This window comes from Pithys albifrons, chromosome 2 (genome assembly GCF_047495875.1).
Source record: "Pithys albifrons albifrons isolate INPA30051 chromosome 2, PitAlb_v1, whole genome shotgun sequence".
Taxonomy (NCBI): domain Eukaryota; kingdom Metazoa; phylum Chordata; class Aves; order Passeriformes; family Thamnophilidae; genus Pithys; species Pithys albifrons.
Window position 1 is genome coordinate 80,487,455 of NC_092459.1, and position 16,776 is coordinate 80,504,230.

Here is a 16,776-nt window from a genome sequence, read left to right on the forward strand (position 1 = left end):
TTTCAGTCCTGAGGTCCATCTGCCATGGCCAAGCGAGCTTGGACAGTGATGGTGAAGTCCTCAGGACTAGAACCTGCAGCCCCCGGTATTCCCAGGAGGTCTCCCATCCAAGTGCTAACCAAGGCTGACTCTGCTAAGCTTCCAAGATCTGACCAGATTGGGCATCAAGGTGGCATTTAACTGCCTAGTTTAAATATAAAATTGACTATATTTATTAAAATATACCTAGATTAATATTTATATAGACTGTTGTTTCAGGTGTGTGAGCAGTAACACGAAATAGTAAAAGCAAATCCACTTGTGCTTCTGCAAATCAGCCCTCAATTTTATTCTGTTTAGCATGAAAGGGTTCCAGTAAGCATTAATAAGTTCATCAGGCTGCACTGGGACTAAATCTTTTCCTGTGAGCAGCAGACAGATGCTGCTCTCCAGCATTTTAGGTGGTTCTTTAATGTTGACCTACCTATTCTTAGGATAACTCTTTTCTTCTGCAGGTAATTTCTCTTCAGTGAAAGGAATGGTTAGGTTTTTGAACTATCAGAGCAACTGGCCCCAAGGAAGGAAAGACAGCAAGCTCATACAGTTAAATGAATGGTAGAACACAGCAAATTGCATCAACTAGCAACCTCTTTTTAAATCCTCATTACTCAAGAGTCTGGCAGAGCCACATGTAGTTAATGGCTTCTATTCCCTACAAAGACTTAAGTGTAGTCTTTGAAGAAGAAATGTCACAACCGAGGCAGGTGTGCTGCTTAAGGGCTGGCTTCAAACGGGCCTCAGAATTCTGGGAAAGTCTGGACAAGCTGGAGAGGAGCTATCAATCTGAAAGACCCATCAGAATTGATTTGGGAGTCCCAGGTCCTTGTCAGTCTCACTTAATTGACAGTGTCTGGAGCTTTATCTAGTTCACACTATAAACTGGGAAAATAGCAAAGGGTAGTACAGGAGAGAAAATTGATGGTGAATACACTTTCAGTTAATGTGTCTGAGGAATAGATTTTAAGACATTTTGTCTCCTTATTGCATATGTGAGAGGAAAATAAATTAGAATGAGACAACAGTGACAAATATCTGAACCATTTTAGCAGTTTAACATTGGAAATAATACATCATCCCTACAGGACTCATTAAAGGGAGTAAGTAGTTGTAGGTATTGGAATCCGTTGTAGCATGGTATGTTTCAATGTTTGTTTATTTAAACTGTTAGAGGTAGTCAGATAATTTTATCTTTGATATTGTATATTGTTTTTCTCATTAGTAGAACATGTGTGACATCTTTTATTCAATCAAAACATAGGTATTTTTGTCCTGAAAAACTGATTGTTCCACAGGGCAACATGTAACTGTCATTGATCTACCCATGGTGCAGAGTCTCCTTGTACAGAAAGATTTCAGAACATTAGAGCATCACATCCGTTGAGTTAACTGTATGTGTGATCTCTTGATGCTCTTCTTGAAGGTATAATTTTAACTTTACCCTTTTCTTACCCTAGAGCTGAAATCCATCTTCTTTTTCCTCCCAAAGAGAGGTTTTGAGTGAATCACAGAAGTCTTTAGATAACTAGCTGTGCCATCATGAACTATGCTGAACATCTTTGGCTTTCATTCCTAGAGGGAAGATGAGAGATTTAGGCAGTAGCTTATTAGGTGATCATCTTACCAAGAGTCTTTAAGAGGACTACAGTGTATTTATTATGTTTTTTTCCCATGGATATGGCTCTTAATCAACAACTTCCTCTCAGTTCTTGGAAGAAATATAGATTATCTGGTACCTAGATTAAATCATCAAGTTCATTTCATTTCAGGACCTTTCTTTGTCAGGCCTCTTGAGACAGTTAAGATTAATGTATACCGTTTTCATGGAAAAAAACTTTAAAAGTCTGGATGCTTACATAGTTCCAGTACTTAAAATCTTTCCCTGCCTTCCTCAGGCTGAATTTTATTTCTACAGGAGGCTCACACATCAAGTGATGAATATACAACTGTAAATATTTCTTCAGCATTTCTCTATTGCAAGTGCCAGTGTACAGTTGAAGTTCTTGATCTCAAGAACTAAACCACAAGTCTGCACTGAAGACTAAATCCAAGACTCTTTGAAATCACTTGAAAAAAAAGTTAAAATTTAGTAGTTTGAGAGTCTTTATGGACTTCTCTACAAGGAAGCAGGCCCACTTGGATTGAACTGTGGTTTTTTAAAAAGAATTCCATATGGATTTTACTGGCACTCAGGCACAGAAAAGGTAGGCATTACTGTCAAACTGTGAAAAGAATACAACTTGTCCTGTGTCTGGGGACTGGACAGGGCTCTTCCTCCTCAGTGAGCTCCAGGCTCCAATCCATCGTACAAGTACCTTCTATCAGGGGAATAAGGCCCGAGAGAGGAATATAGGCTATATTCCTACCTCTCTCCTCTTTACATACACTCTGGGGAGGTCAGTACCAAACACAGAAGGAAAGCAGCAGACAGCTGTAGCTTTTTAAGGGGATGAACTTCTACTCTGCATGAAGAGGAGGTTCCTTATTGCTGGTTCAATCTACTGCTGTATTAAAGTGTTTGCAGCCAGTGGTGGACTGACCTTGGCCACCTGCCAGGCACCCACCCAGCCTCTCTCTGCCCTCTTCAACAGCACAGGAGGAGAAAATACCATGAAAAAGCTCATGGGTCAAGATAAAGAGAGGGAGATCACAAAGCCAATGTATCATTCAGCTATATTCAGTTCTGATACCCTTTGCTAGCAAAAGTTATTTCTGTCCTGAGGGCAAGAAAGCAAATGAAAAAAATGATTGCATCCTACAGCCCCAAGGATTCCCAAACTATTGGAATTGTAGAAAACTAGGTATGAATTTGTTATGCTTGTGGAAAAAAGGTCCAGTGGCTTGATGTTGGTCAGAGATGCTCAGCAACACCTAACACTACATCAGCTAAGGAAGAAAATAAATTGTCTACTAGAGTAGAGCTGTGTTTTGCTAATTATGTTGAAAATACAGAAGAGAAGTGTGCAAATAAGAAAACAAGTGACCCTCATACCAATCTCATTCTGGCTGTCACTCAGATTTTCCCTGTGGCATCTCAGTGGAGGCTGTGGGACTAGCTCAAAAAATGCTGCCTCCTGAGACCTGGTTTGCCAAATGAAGTTTGGGGCTGTATTTAGCCACAGGAACCAAAAGCACACCACCCATGTGACTTTGCTTCCCCAATGTTTGTTTGGAGTCAAACATTCAGAAATGGACTGACCATTCACTATTTACCCTGACTTTCTTGCCAGAGAATTTTTCTTTTGATAGACCCTTTCCTCTCTTTACATTTTTTCTTCAGAATTTATTTCCTGGTACTTAGCTTGCCCCAAGAATGCAATTTCTGTCTTGTATGAGATACATCTACAATAACTTGTGGTTCATCTTTCCCCATTCTTTGATATTGAGGTATGAAAAGCAAATGCAGCAAAATACTCCTTTCCCTTTGCTGAGATTGTCTTCTTTTCCAAACTGTTACAATGAATTATTTACCATGACCCATGTTCACTGTGCATGTGTCTAAGCCATCTCTTTATCGTTGGTTCTCAGTTTTTCATACATTATGACTCACTCAGTGGACATGAGAGCACTTATGTTTCCCTGGATGCAGGAACCTTGATGAAGTGACTCAGCCCCATCTCAGGTCAAGCCTGGGCCCATGTTTGCCTTGTTCCTTCCACTGGCAATGTGGCATTGAGGAAGGGCTCAGGCTTGTGGGCCAGAGGGAGCTGTGGCACATGGGGCAGTGTCTACACCTGGGCATCCAGGTCATCATGCAGTTCAGGTACACCATTGCCACCAGACCTGATGTAGCTGCAGAGCCATAGCAGGCCATATTGCTAATATAAATGAGAGATTTTGCAATTAGAGTGTTCTTTTTTTCTGACTCTGCTTTTTCAATGTGCCTTTCCTGTCTACTCCAGTATCAGTTTTGGTGCTTCTGCTGTTGCAAGTCTTGGACTGGAATAAATCAGGTGCAACAGCTCAGTGAATCTTTCTTTTTCTTATATTTCTTTTTGCAGATGGCATAGTAGCTGAAATTGAGAAAAAGATTACAGAAGCTTTTGAGGTGTTTGACCGTGAATCCAATAAAACTGTGGATGCCAGGTTTGTAAATATATTCCAAAGAAATATAACCAGATCAAGTACAGAGATAAATAATTCCCTAAACCAGTACCTGCTTTACCAGAAAGTGTCATTGAAACTGTCCTTTTGGCCCAGTTTGGACAAATATGTCTATGGTAGGTTGACCTTGGCTGGACACCAGGTGCCCACCAAATCCACTGCATCACTCCTCAACAGAATGCAGGAGAGGAAATATAACAAATGGCTTGTGGGTCAAGATAAGGGCAGGGACGGATCACTCACCAATTACCGTCACGGGCAAAATGAACTCAACTTGGGGAAATTAAATTAATTTATTACCCATCAAATCAGAGTTGGAATAATGAGAAGTAAATTCAAATCTTAAAAGCACCTTCCCACCCACCTCTTTCTTTCCTGGGCTTAACTTTATTCCTGAATCTCTGCCTCCCCCTGCAGTGGTGCAGGGAAACAGGGAATAGAAGTCAGTTCATCACAGGTTGTTGCTGCCAGTCCTTCCTCCTCTGGGGGAGGACCCCTCACTTCTCCAGGAGCAAGGTTCTTCCCACAGGAAATGGTCCTCCATGAGCTTTTCCAGTGTGAGTCCCTCTGACAAACTGCAGTTCTGCATGAACTGCTCCTGTATGGATCCCTTTCCATGAGATGCAGTCCTTCAGGAACGGGTTGCTCCAGTGTGGGTCCGCTATGGGGTCACAAGTCCTATCAGCAAACCTGCTCCAGTTTGGACTACTCTTCTCCATGGGGCCACAGGTCCTGCCTCTAAAGATCTCAGCATCTGCTTTTCCATAAAATGTAATTGAACCAGTCCTTTTGGACCTGATTGGATAAGTATGTCTTTGCTTGTTTAATAGACATTTTGTATTGTTCAGTGGTTGAAGACTGAAATTAGCTTGAGAGGGGATGCTGGGACTGGTGGCATAATGGGGCAAGAGGAAGCTGCAGCTAGACAAGAGGTCTAAGGCCACAATTATTGCTGGCAAATAAATCCCTGCTCTGATAGCTCATTTGGCACTACAGGGCCTGGATCCCATATGAAACTCCTCCTTTTCAGGATATCACAGCACATCAAGGGGTGTCCCTGCCAGTGTGTGTTACAACCTGCACTCAGTAGGTACCTTCCATGGCAATGCATCCTTCCTCTGGGGTAATGTGGGAGATGGATATTGCTTTGGCAGGGAGGTGGCTTTAGGAGACTTGGAAGAAACTTGCCTATAATTTAGTTATGCTAACAACAACAGTAATAATATAAAAATTAACATAAAGATAATCATACTTGATTGCATCAAAAGTCTATGGTTTTTTAGATCTGTTACATTCTGTTTTGAGTGGCCCCTGGTTTATTTTTTATTATCCTATGGTAAGTAGCTAACACTTGTTTCTATTAATCTTCTCATTAATGATTTCATACCTGGCTGTCACATTTGTCCTCCAACACCGTAATTTAAGGCTGAAGAGTCTAGAGGTGTTTCGTCTCTTAGGAGGTGCTATTCCACAGCTCTGGCCATTCTTTTTTGTGCATCTTCGTGTTCAGCTTTCTCCTTTTTGAAATGGAATGACCCAGACTGGGGGAATGGGGTGCACAAATGGTAATCTGGAGGGAGAACTCCATGCAGCATTACAGAGAAATATATATCTAAGCAAGGAGGTAGAAGTTCAGTGGAATATAAAAACATGGACTGTTAGACTGATCAAGGCATAACTGGCTACAAGATAGAGAGCTAAAGGATGTAAAATTTAAAAATTCCTCAGTAGTCATAATTCTGGTATTTTTTAAGTTTGAATATTTGACAGTGGTGCTTAAACTTCATTTTAACATAAACAGTCATAATATAACTATGGCTCTTGTTATAAAATACATAAAATATATGCTTATGTTTCACAGAGCAGGTTGTTATAAACTGTTGTCATCAGAGTTAACTGGACAAAATTTTTGTGTTTCCAATTACTTTTTTTCAAAATAGTATCACCAGAGCTTTTAATTATAATTCAATTATTGTGTATAAACACCACAAAGGAGTGTGAGAAATGGTGAAATTGTTGTCATTAAATATTCTTCATTATGCCAAATTGGAAAACATCTTTAAATGTTCTGAACATCTTTTCTATATTACAGAACATATGGGAGAGAGGTACAAAATAATTGTGTGATGGTTTTAGCAGTGCATACTTACTAGTGCTTCTAAATTTAATAAATTGCAAGTACTTAATGAAAGAAATGATTTTTCAGCTATACCAGACAGGGAGAATTTCAGGATACGTCTCCACACTTGGTGTCGTTGCTGTTCCCTTGTCCATAGGGCTCTTTAGGGAAGAGTGACCACTTAAATGTCTTGGCCCATTCCCAGGTGCTTGATGCCTGGAGATGGGGCTGCCCCGGTGCCCCACAGGTGCCCTGCTCCTGGCTGGGCCCTGGCTGCCTGGCCCCATGCTGAGCCCACACCACTACCATCCCCAGCCCAGCGGAGCCCCTGGCCCTCACTGCATCCTGACATACTTGTTGCTTATTTATTTGCCATTTACACCTGCAGTCTTGGCTAAATAGCTGTAAAATTTTCTGCACCTCTCACTCTATTATGTCAAGGATATATAGCTTGATGAAATGTTACAACAATGAAGTGATACAAATAGACTTTTAAAAATTGGATTCATTTAGACAGGAGACATCCGAAAGTCTATTTAACATAGTAAATGCACAATTTTGCATTAATTTTGTCATAGTACAGTTACAGACAATGAACAACAATTTATTGTCTCATTTTTCCTAGGTTCATATTGCAGGGCTGTATCACAATTATGGGATTATTAATGGCCGATTATCTTGTATCAGAAGGTGGCAGCACAGCACAATTCTTAACCACAATTGTAGACATATGAATATTATTGCCTGAAATATCAGATACCTGTGAAGAACATGGATAAATTACACTGGTTTGACAGGCCAACACTGGCATTGTATGACTGATAATGCAAATACAAATTAGTAAGAAATTAAGCATGAGGAAGATAGTATTGTTTCATGCTGCTTACAACATACTCTCAGTCAAATACTTTTGTGATTTTGCAAATCTTGCCATTGATTAAAGTGTTCTATGTAGAGCAAAAACCATGACCCAAAACTTGTGTCTGTGTTACAAAACTTGTATGACCAGAAGCTTGATTTTAAACATTGTTTTTGTATTCTAGAAACTACAGAGGAGAAACTGCAACTGCTAAACTAAGTGAGAGGAAGTGGCTGGGAGCAAAATACAGGCCTTTCTGAGGGTTCTTTGAACTCTAAGTTATTATCAAATGGGTCCTGACTTCGTTCACCACAGACACTTCAGACAACATCCTCATGTTGGCACACATGCAGACTGCCAGATACAGCATCCAGCAATGCCAGATTTTGCAGACTCTTCTGGGGCCTGGCTTGCCTTAGTCACATCACAGTTTTGCTGGGCGTGAGTGAGGTGAGGCAGGAGAGTGATGGCAGCTTTACCATCCTTGGCAGTCTGTGAGAGTAGAAGTAGTGTGGGACAGCAGGGGGGTGGGATTTGAGTTGGGTGTTCCTCTGGAGGATGCAGGGAATACTTAAAAGTATCTCTTAGCTGGAAAAGGTGAGGGAGTGAAGGAGTGAGAACAAATGCTGTATATCCATACTAGAAATAGGATGCATGGATAAGGATTATGTCTAAATGACTGCCCTCACTGAGGCCAATAGATAGCCATTTGCATCCACAGGGGCAGGCTTTCACCAAGTCGTTTGAGTAGATGGCCTCATTTCATAACAACTGGATGCGTGGGATTGGGTTTTGTTTTATAATGGTTTTATGCAGCCTTTTCCTCTCTTTTGTTTGTTGTAGTGCTTCTCACATGTTTTCAGTCAGAATGGGAACTCCTTGGGACCTGTCTGAGGAGGTCAAAGACTTACATTTTGCAGGTGCTTGATGTGCCACATTCAGGGCCTTACTGTTAAAAGATTTTACAAAGGTCATTGCTCCTTGTATCTACCATTTTTATTAGGCAATTTGATTTTTTCACTAAATGGAAAAATTCACCACTGGTCAAGATGAAGAAACTACAGAAGAACCACCAGGACTGTGAATAGATATTCAAATGTGCTTAAATTTCTGTGTTGTTGAACTGGATTGAAAATAACAAGCAATATTGATACTTCTGTTATTGTATTTTTAATCATACTATAAGTCACATTAAAGGTTTTTTTGCAGCTTTACAGTACATTTGTTTCTAGTTTGTGACATTTTTCATCTTAAACTATTTTGAGGCATTGCCAGTTTGGTCAGAATTTTATTTAAAGCCTCAGAGCAGCTGCACCAGATTCAGGAGTAAATGCAAGTTATGAATGTATTTGCAGCATAAACAAAGTGGTGATATGCCACTTTGTTGTTCTGTTTGACTGTTTCAGAGCACAGCAGGGACATAGCAGGGCTGCCTCCTGCTTGACCTTTTGTAATTATTCTTTAATGCAGTTAGAATTTGTATCTTTACAGCATTCAATGTACACATATATTTTATTTGTTACCTTTCATCTCAATAGGTTTCCAAGTGGTTTGCAAATGTATAAATGTAGACTTTACTGAAATTAAGCTTACAATTAGAGAACAGCAGTTGAAAAGTAACCTGCACACAGTACTCACTAACACAGGGATAAAGAATTTTTGAGGAAAATCACAAGAACAATTGCACTCTTCCAAAGAGCTCCAGAGTATTTAATGTCTGTTAAAATGGACATCAGTTACTGAAACATCATCTTAAAAGTCCACATGCATATGCTTGTGTGTGCTTGTGTGCTTGTACATGCACATTCCTATATGCAAGCTCTGAACCGGTATCTGGGTTCTCCACGGACACTCTTATATTGCAGACTTATTGACAAAGATGTTATTTCTGTCTTTCAGAGACATTGGTTACATTGTCAGGTCACTGGGTTGCTTCCCAAGTGAGGCAGAACTACATGAACTGCTTGCAAAGGTAAATGTTTAGATCTTTTGTATATTTTTTTCAGTCTTAAACTTGCACAGGTTTGGCTCTTCTGGCTTGCTGAGTGGGAAACCTAAGTTCTTTTCCCAGATTTTGGAAGTATCATGGAAGTGTTTCAGGCAGACAGGCAGTCTCTCAGGTTGCCCTGAAGCAAACCTTTAGGCTGATGGGGTAGCAATGTTGATATGTTAAAATTAGCAGTCTTTTACTCTGTTACCTCAGAGGGTCACTGTGACACTGTGCTAAGGTGGAAGGGCATTTATAGAAAATGGAGGAAAAATTGGTTTTGACTGAAGAAAAAACCCTCAGTCAGATTAGGGTATCTAAACCCTAACCATCTCGCTCTTCAGGACATGAAATGGACACATGCTGCTTGATTAGGTAATAAAAATTAGTCCTTGAGCAGATGTTAAATTCCAAAAATACACAGAGGGAAGGCCTGCCATTTTTTTTCACTGGGTCCCTTTATTGCTATCTTATAGCCAGAGCTTAAAACTTTCTGTCCTTCATGAGGTCTTTTCCAGTCTTGAGATTTCTCAGTTATAGGTAAGTAATCTTGATTACTTAAGCCTGTAAATCATGCTTCCAGGCATAAAATCTCACAAGACCTAGCAGTCCTCCCATTTTCCCACTGATACACAAGGAAATTGAATCGCATTTCTCCACAATCTTTTGCTACACTACTTTTTGTCTTCTTACCTCATGCTTGTAATCTTCAGGATGATGTGCTAGTGCCTTGGCAGGGTATGGCTAATAGATGGGATGAAGCTGGAAAAAGTCTTCACATTGTTTTTGTAAATGGGAGTGCTGCCTTAAGGAGCGGATGATGCTGGAGGTGAGAAGTGGGATAAGGAGTTTTTTTCCTTTTCATATGTAGGTTCGTATACCAAGAATTGATCTCTCTTATTGTTTGCTTCCTGCCCCAACAAAAATTTGGATGGTTGCAATAGTAGTATCTCCTCAGTAGGCTTGTCTGGTTTCTTGTAAATCAGCATTTAGAGTGAGAAATCTTGTGCTAAGTCTTGTGAAAATGATGCAGCTGCTTCAGATGAGGAAGTGCAAAGAACCATTAGAGGAGAAAGCTCTTTTAACATGATACTGCAATCTGTCTGCTCTGGTTCTATACTTTCAGTGCCAGATTGTCCAGCTCCCACTGACAAACAAGAAAAAATAGAAAGAGAAATTATGGTGGATAATATAGATGATATTTTTAGTGTCCAAAAGTAACTTTTCTTTACAACAAATGAAGAGTGCAACTGACTTGAGACAGAATTGTGAAATGGAAGGGGATGCTTTGAAAACCTCCATTCATTTTCAGGAGTAGCAGGAGAGTTTAAGGCCTGCCTTCCCCTCCCAGACAATGGACTTCCCCCCCCCCCCGCCCCCTTCCCTGCCCCCCAATTTTGAATCTTACTGAAAATTTGAGATAAGTAATATATAACAAAGTACAATGCAATGCAGCCATCAGGCAGAAGATTCTTGAGATACAACAGTGTAACATGTATGCAAATGTTGATTATAAGGATATTAAAGTACAAATACTGCAAGAAGAAAGCATATATTCAAGAGTAATGGTTAGACACTGAACTGGAAATTAAATAGCAAAGAATGGTGCCTGTTAGTGAAACCTTGGCATAGATTTAGTACCAGAAGAACACTGTCTTCTTGCAGAACCCTTCATATACTATGATAATCACAAATCTATCTTAATTTATATAAGATACTATTATAATTGACTGTGGTAATACCATTTCATCTTAATCTAAAATAACAATTGTGTCTGTTAGTTGGTTTATAGCTAAGCTATTTCCCCAGTATCATTGCCCATTTTAAACTGTGATTAATTTCTGTTTCTCACTACTTGTATCTCTCAGTCATCTGATCTTCCTATTAACCTTATTGTAGTTAAAGTAGTGTGTACTGCCATCGAATTATTCTGTAAAATCAGCATTCATCTAATTATGTTATCTCTATTAATTATCTTGTACTGTTTCCTACATTGCCTTATACTCAGTGTTATACTTAATATCATGTCTTTAGGCCTACTTAAAAATTTAAGATTAAATGATAAGCCTAGAGGTGGTGAAAGCTAATCTAAGGGTTACTGCAATGCCTGGAGTTCAGTACACTGCTCTGCCTGGATCACTGTGAAAGATGGTTTTGTTTCTTTGTGATTCAAGTGCCCCAGAAATAGTTTGCATGTGACAGTAGAGACACAAAATGTAGGGGGTGCTACCACACAATTGTTATGGGACCTATGGATGCACCCAAAGGAAGGAAACAGAGAAAAACTCACAGAGTTTGAACAAGCAAATGCTGTTACTGTGAAAAGAGGAGGAATTACAGAAAAAGGAAAACATCAGTGAGAAATGAGGTGTAGAACAGGAATGAGCATGACGAAGAGTAAGAGGATACATATACCTGCAAATCCCAATGCTTATTGATTTAGGCAAAGTTAATATACTCAATTTATCCACATATTGGTCCAGTGTTAGAAATAGGATTAATTTTAATTGTTGGGGATGTTGCTGGCCCAGTGGAGCCTCTGAAATGGAAGCTGTTTCTTTCAGGTCAGAGGAAGCTGAGGTTGCTAATCACCTTCCAGGAGCAGGTTTTGCCAGGAATTTTTTACATCTTTTCAATCAAGCAAGCAGTAAAACAAATGGTTCTGTAATGCTAAAAAGGTACCATTTGATACAGCATGAACAGCTTTATTTCCTTGCTAAAGATCTCTTCCACTAGGCTCACCAAACAGAAGAGAAAATGTATTTTTCAAGCCAATTTTCACTCTAAAGCAAGAGGTGACAGCTGCCTTCTGTTAGTGCCCAACCCCCTTCAAGAATACTGTAAAAGAGTATGCAGCAGCAGTTGCAGCTCTCCATCTAAGCAACTGGGTGTACCAGGAACCAACCCAGCTGTGACCCAGCTCCCAAGAGGAAGATTTCTTACTAAGTTTTTTCTGGCTCAGTTAGAAGATTTCAAATCAGTTCCTATTTGAGTTTTCTTTCCATCTGAGCTGTGTCTCGGAGAGCCTAGCAAGGTGCTGCTGCTGCCATGTGAGACCTCAAGGCATGCATCCAGTTTCAACACAGACAGGAACAGGCCAGCTCCATTAACAGGGCTCCTTTTGGGAGAAAAACTTGAAATTTTCAGGGAAGGGATGCACCCTGATGACAGGGAGCAGTTTTTGCCATGATGCTTATATCCTGTGGAAGTGTAGGAATGCAGTGAGAATGCTGCTAGAAATCCCTCTCTTTGGCTATGAAATACACAAAGGCAACAAATTCTGTCTTTGAGGTGTACTGGACTGGGGATGCCCAGAAACATCCTTGGGTGCTGAAGCCAGCTGGCACAGAGCATCTCATGTCCACCCTGGTAAACATTTTATGCAGAGTGGCTGCGCAAAGTATCCTTCTGGGGAAAAGTCCTTAAGATCCTAGTCAGGATCTGCTGAGGGTAATGTTGAGTGGCACAGGCCAAAATCATGCCAGGGAACATGCTCATGGTTTCTTGTCGTGGGTGGTCACATTACACTGCTTGGGAATGTCCCAGATCCTGATAGACTTTGCTAGCATGACTTCAGTCTGGATGTTTAAACCTCTGCTGAATTATTGTGGGAGATAACATCTGTTACTCCGCGTCGGGTTCCTTTGCAAGAATGGTTTTGAAGCACAAGAGGGCAACCTTGAGTTGTTGGAAGTTTCCACAGTAGCAGGCCTGTGCTTTCCCCGGGATATTATTTCTTCCTCGAATTTCTTTCTATTTGATCACAAACATTTCACTCAGATGTTATGGTGCTATTTGATGTTAAAACCCTGATATGAATATTCAAAGTATAACTCTGTAATTTTAATGCAGGGACCACCTCAATATTCTGGTTTTCGTATTAGTTTGATAATAAGTCACATACCCTGCTATACTTAGGTTTTATTTTTAGGTAGAAGAAGAAGAATCGACTGGATTCATTCATCTTGAAAAATTTCTTCCCGTGATGACAAAAGTACTACTCGACAGAAGGTAATGGAAAGGGAATTTTATGTGTCTGTAGTTTATTCTAGACTGACAGGGTAGATTCTGAATCTACAGAAGTTTTATGCAACTGAAAGATATGCAGGTTTTGTCATTTATACTCAGTTTACATGAGCTAGATAGATTTTGTTTCAAAATTACTTGGTTTACATAAAATTATGTTTTACCAATGATATAAATAGTATCAGTTTATAATCATGAATTGTGATAATATGTAGCTTTTGTATTTTTCCTGGGAATCAGAATTAGCTTGCTATTCAACATGGTTTGTGTATCTCTAAAATGTTTTGTCTGCAAATTAAGTTCATAGCTATGACTTTCTGTGAACATATGGGTTACAGTTACTGAGAACCACAGTCTGTTACCATGTATTTTAAATAAGTTGTGTAAACCAGCTTCATATTCATGTCTCAAAGTGACTGCCAGGTACAGTTGAATATATACAACTAGCACTCTAAAAGACTGCTGATCTAAAAATCTCAAACAAAACCACTGTTCATTATATAAAGGTGCATGGAAGTCTTTGTGTGTACACAGGAACTTGTGCTATTTTACATTTGCACTAAGCAAGATTACTCGGAGGGAGTTTATCTTTCCTTTTAAAGATGGTAGCCAAGGCTTTGAGAAACTCAGTCTTGTCCAGTACCAAGAAGTTATTTTGCACACAGAGGGCCTTTGGTAGAAGGGTGTTCTAGACATGAAATAGCTGTGGCTCCACACTGATGTTCACCCTTTCACACAATGATGCCTTGCTGCTCTGGGCTCTCTTCTCCTCCACAACCCCTCCACACAAACATACATACACAAAAAAAAAAGCTTTCCCCAGGCTAGTTCAGAGTGCCCCACTTTATCTTTTGGGGCACTCTGTCCATAGTTCACTTATTCAAGGGCACATGAGATTTGGATCATAAAAAAACAAGACTTCTTAGAACATTTGATTTTTAGATAGTAAGACTGAGGCAGGTCTGGGCAAAGCAATCAAGCAATTAGAATCTCCCTGGATTCAGCTCCTTCTCTTTAGTATTCTGGGGGCTTGGTGAGAGTCTGCTGGGATATGGAAGCTCTTCATTGCTGCACAGAGCTTCTTTTCAATCTCTGAAATCAAGCACACATATGCATGCACACGCATGCCCAGTTCTCCCATCTCTCTGAAATTGTTAGTGACAGACTTTTTCTTTTAAAGCTACCAACCTCCTTTGCTCATCATCAACTCATTAGACTCCCCAAGTCCCACAGGTGATCTGTTGCCTAGCTACCAGCATACCTGGACAAAACTTTGTTTTCTTGGTTTGGCCACCTTCTCTTCAGTGCCTTGCCTGTGTAGAGTGATTCAGCTGTTATTGATTCCTGCTAACCCACTCAGCCAGTCCAGACATGCAGAAGCCATTTGTCTGGCTCCTCAGCACAAGGGAAGTTAAACAGTAGTACAACAAAAGACAAAAGAGTTAAATATATGGACAGTTCCAAAAAGTCAGGCTGGAATTAAATGTTTAATAGAAAAACTTACTAAATTGTCATAGAAAGTAAGTTTTCATTTTTCTTTAGTACTCATTGTTTTGTTCTTTCAGAACACTGGCAAACAGTAACTTAGCTTTTCTGATTCAATTGTTTCAGCTACTGGCCTATTCCAGAAGATGTTCTTCTACATGCATTTGAGGTCTGTAAACCTAATTGCTGCGAAGAAGTTGCCTCTTCTTAATACAATACGGTTAAACCCACACATTTTATTCTTTTTCTTTAAAGGCTTTGGATCAGAATAAATGTGGATATATTACTAAAGATGACCTGGTCAAATATTTGACTGAAGAAGGTAATATGACTTCTGTAATATCAGTATTGAAGTAAAAAGCCTTACATGTGTATATGGCACTTTGAAGTCCTTATTCTGTGTGCCAAAACCTGCGGGAGTAGATACACTGTCTTCAAACAATACTGTTCCTGTCATGAGTGTCTGCAGACTAGAACACTTCAATGGTGAATAATGCAGGGAAAAACATTTGTCTGCCTGCTTGCAGATATTATAAGATTATTATTATTAGTCATAATTCAGTCATGCCTAGATATTTTATGACTCTGTGCACATCTCTGTGCTTCCTAAGGATGTGACTCTTTTTGTGTCCTGTAAAATTGTGGCTTAGATTTCCACATGTTTCAGGTAGTTTCCGTGCTCATTCATTCCTACATTATCTAGATCTTAATTCTGTAGCCATGCACAAACCAAGAGATTCAAAGGCAAGATTTAGGTTGTACATCCTGTAATCCTCAATATCCCTGGAAGAGCCTGCTTTTCTTGCATGGCTGACTCATGCCTGCCTGCCTCAAGTACAAACAGGTGTGCAGACTTTGCACAAGATGTAGCCTCAGATGGTAACATGGTTCTCAAAGAGGGATGAAATAGGCCATCAGCAGCTTTGAAGCTCCTAAAAGAGAAAAACCAGAAGTCTTCCATGAAATAAATACAAGTGTAAGGGTAGCCAAATGAGAGATAATGACAATGTAAGGATTAGAAAAATTCCTTCTGATAAAAATGGTTGTTTCAAAATCCCTGTGGCAGAGAGGAATAGGCTGTTTTGGAGTCTGTGAACTAGAAGATTAGAAGATCCAGATCCTCTGCCTCCTCTCCCTTTGACCAGTGCACCTGGTGTGCAGGACTTATATTGGCAAAAGTGAAGGAATCAGATCCTTAGTTTTCTTCCTTTTCTTCTCTGTGTGAGAACCAAAAGGACATTCTTTCAAGGGAAAAGCAGTAGAATTTGCCAATACTGGAAAGAATACTTACCAAAACAAAGTTTTATTCTTTGCTGTCTTTCAGGTGAGCCCTTTACTCAGGAAGAAGTGGAAGACATGCTCGTCGCTGCTCTGGATCCAGAAACAAATACTCTTCGCTACAGAGACTACCTTTCAAAGTTGGTAGTAGATGAAACTAAGATCTTGCCCTTTCATGTTTGAGATGCCTTTTGGTAACAACAATATAGCTTGGCAGATAGTTGAAATATGTATTTTAAAGCATAAAAAAATCTCAGCTTGTGACTTACTGCTTATAAATAAAATAAAATCTGTGTAGTTATATTTTCTTGGGTTCTATGTATATTATATATATGAAAATATGTTCACACCTGTGAAAAGAGTCCTTGATAGAAATACTATGTAAAGTCTGGAAAAGAAATCATGGAATTTGATTGGAAAATAACAGGAAAAATAATGTTAATTACTTTACAATTGCTTTTGAAAATCTAATGGAAAGTGAGACCTCTGAAACCAGGTAACAAGTAGGTAAGTATCTAAGATGACTAATACTAGTAAGATAAAACTTTTATATTAAATGTAATCCTTGTTTGTGTTTAACTAGTAAGGCACCAGGTAGGGTAGGGTACACATTTTAAAATACAATATAATAGATCAAAAAATCTTTCTATAATTTCTAGTGTTTTTCAAATATTTGTTTTGTTTACTATACTCAATTAACTGGACCAGTTAGTTCCATTTTATATTACTAACGTACTGACATATACTTCCATATTTTTTCCTTCTTTTTTCAACATGCAGGTAGCACTCCAAGAATTGCCATAGTCAACTTTACAGACAAAGTAATCCTTGAGAACATTTATCTTACTATATGCAATAAACGGTTCCCCTTTCATACCCAGT

The 16,776-nt window shown here is 39.4% G+C and overlaps 1 protein-coding gene across 1 annotated transcript in view; it reads left to right on the forward strand.

The window, feature by feature from the left end:
• Nucleotides 1–16,103, forward strand: part of EFCAB2 (EF-hand calcium binding domain 2) — a 36,574-nt gene extending 20,471 nt beyond the window's left edge. The window contains exons 2-7 of the mRNA XM_071548004.1: nucleotides 4,038–4,122; nucleotides 9,018–9,090; nucleotides 13,037–13,116; nucleotides 14,743–14,785; nucleotides 14,872–14,938; nucleotides 15,941–16,103. Of these exons, the coding sequence (XP_071404105.1) occupies nucleotides 4,038–4,122; nucleotides 9,018–9,090; nucleotides 13,037–13,116; nucleotides 14,743–14,785; nucleotides 14,872–14,938; nucleotides 15,941–16,077 (485 nt within the window). The 3' untranslated portion in view covers nucleotides 16,078–16,103. The remainder of the gene's footprint in view (nucleotides 1–4,037; nucleotides 4,123–9,017; nucleotides 9,091–13,036; nucleotides 13,117–14,742; nucleotides 14,786–14,871; nucleotides 14,939–15,940) is intronic.
• Nucleotides 16,104–16,776: the final 673 nt, after the last annotated feature.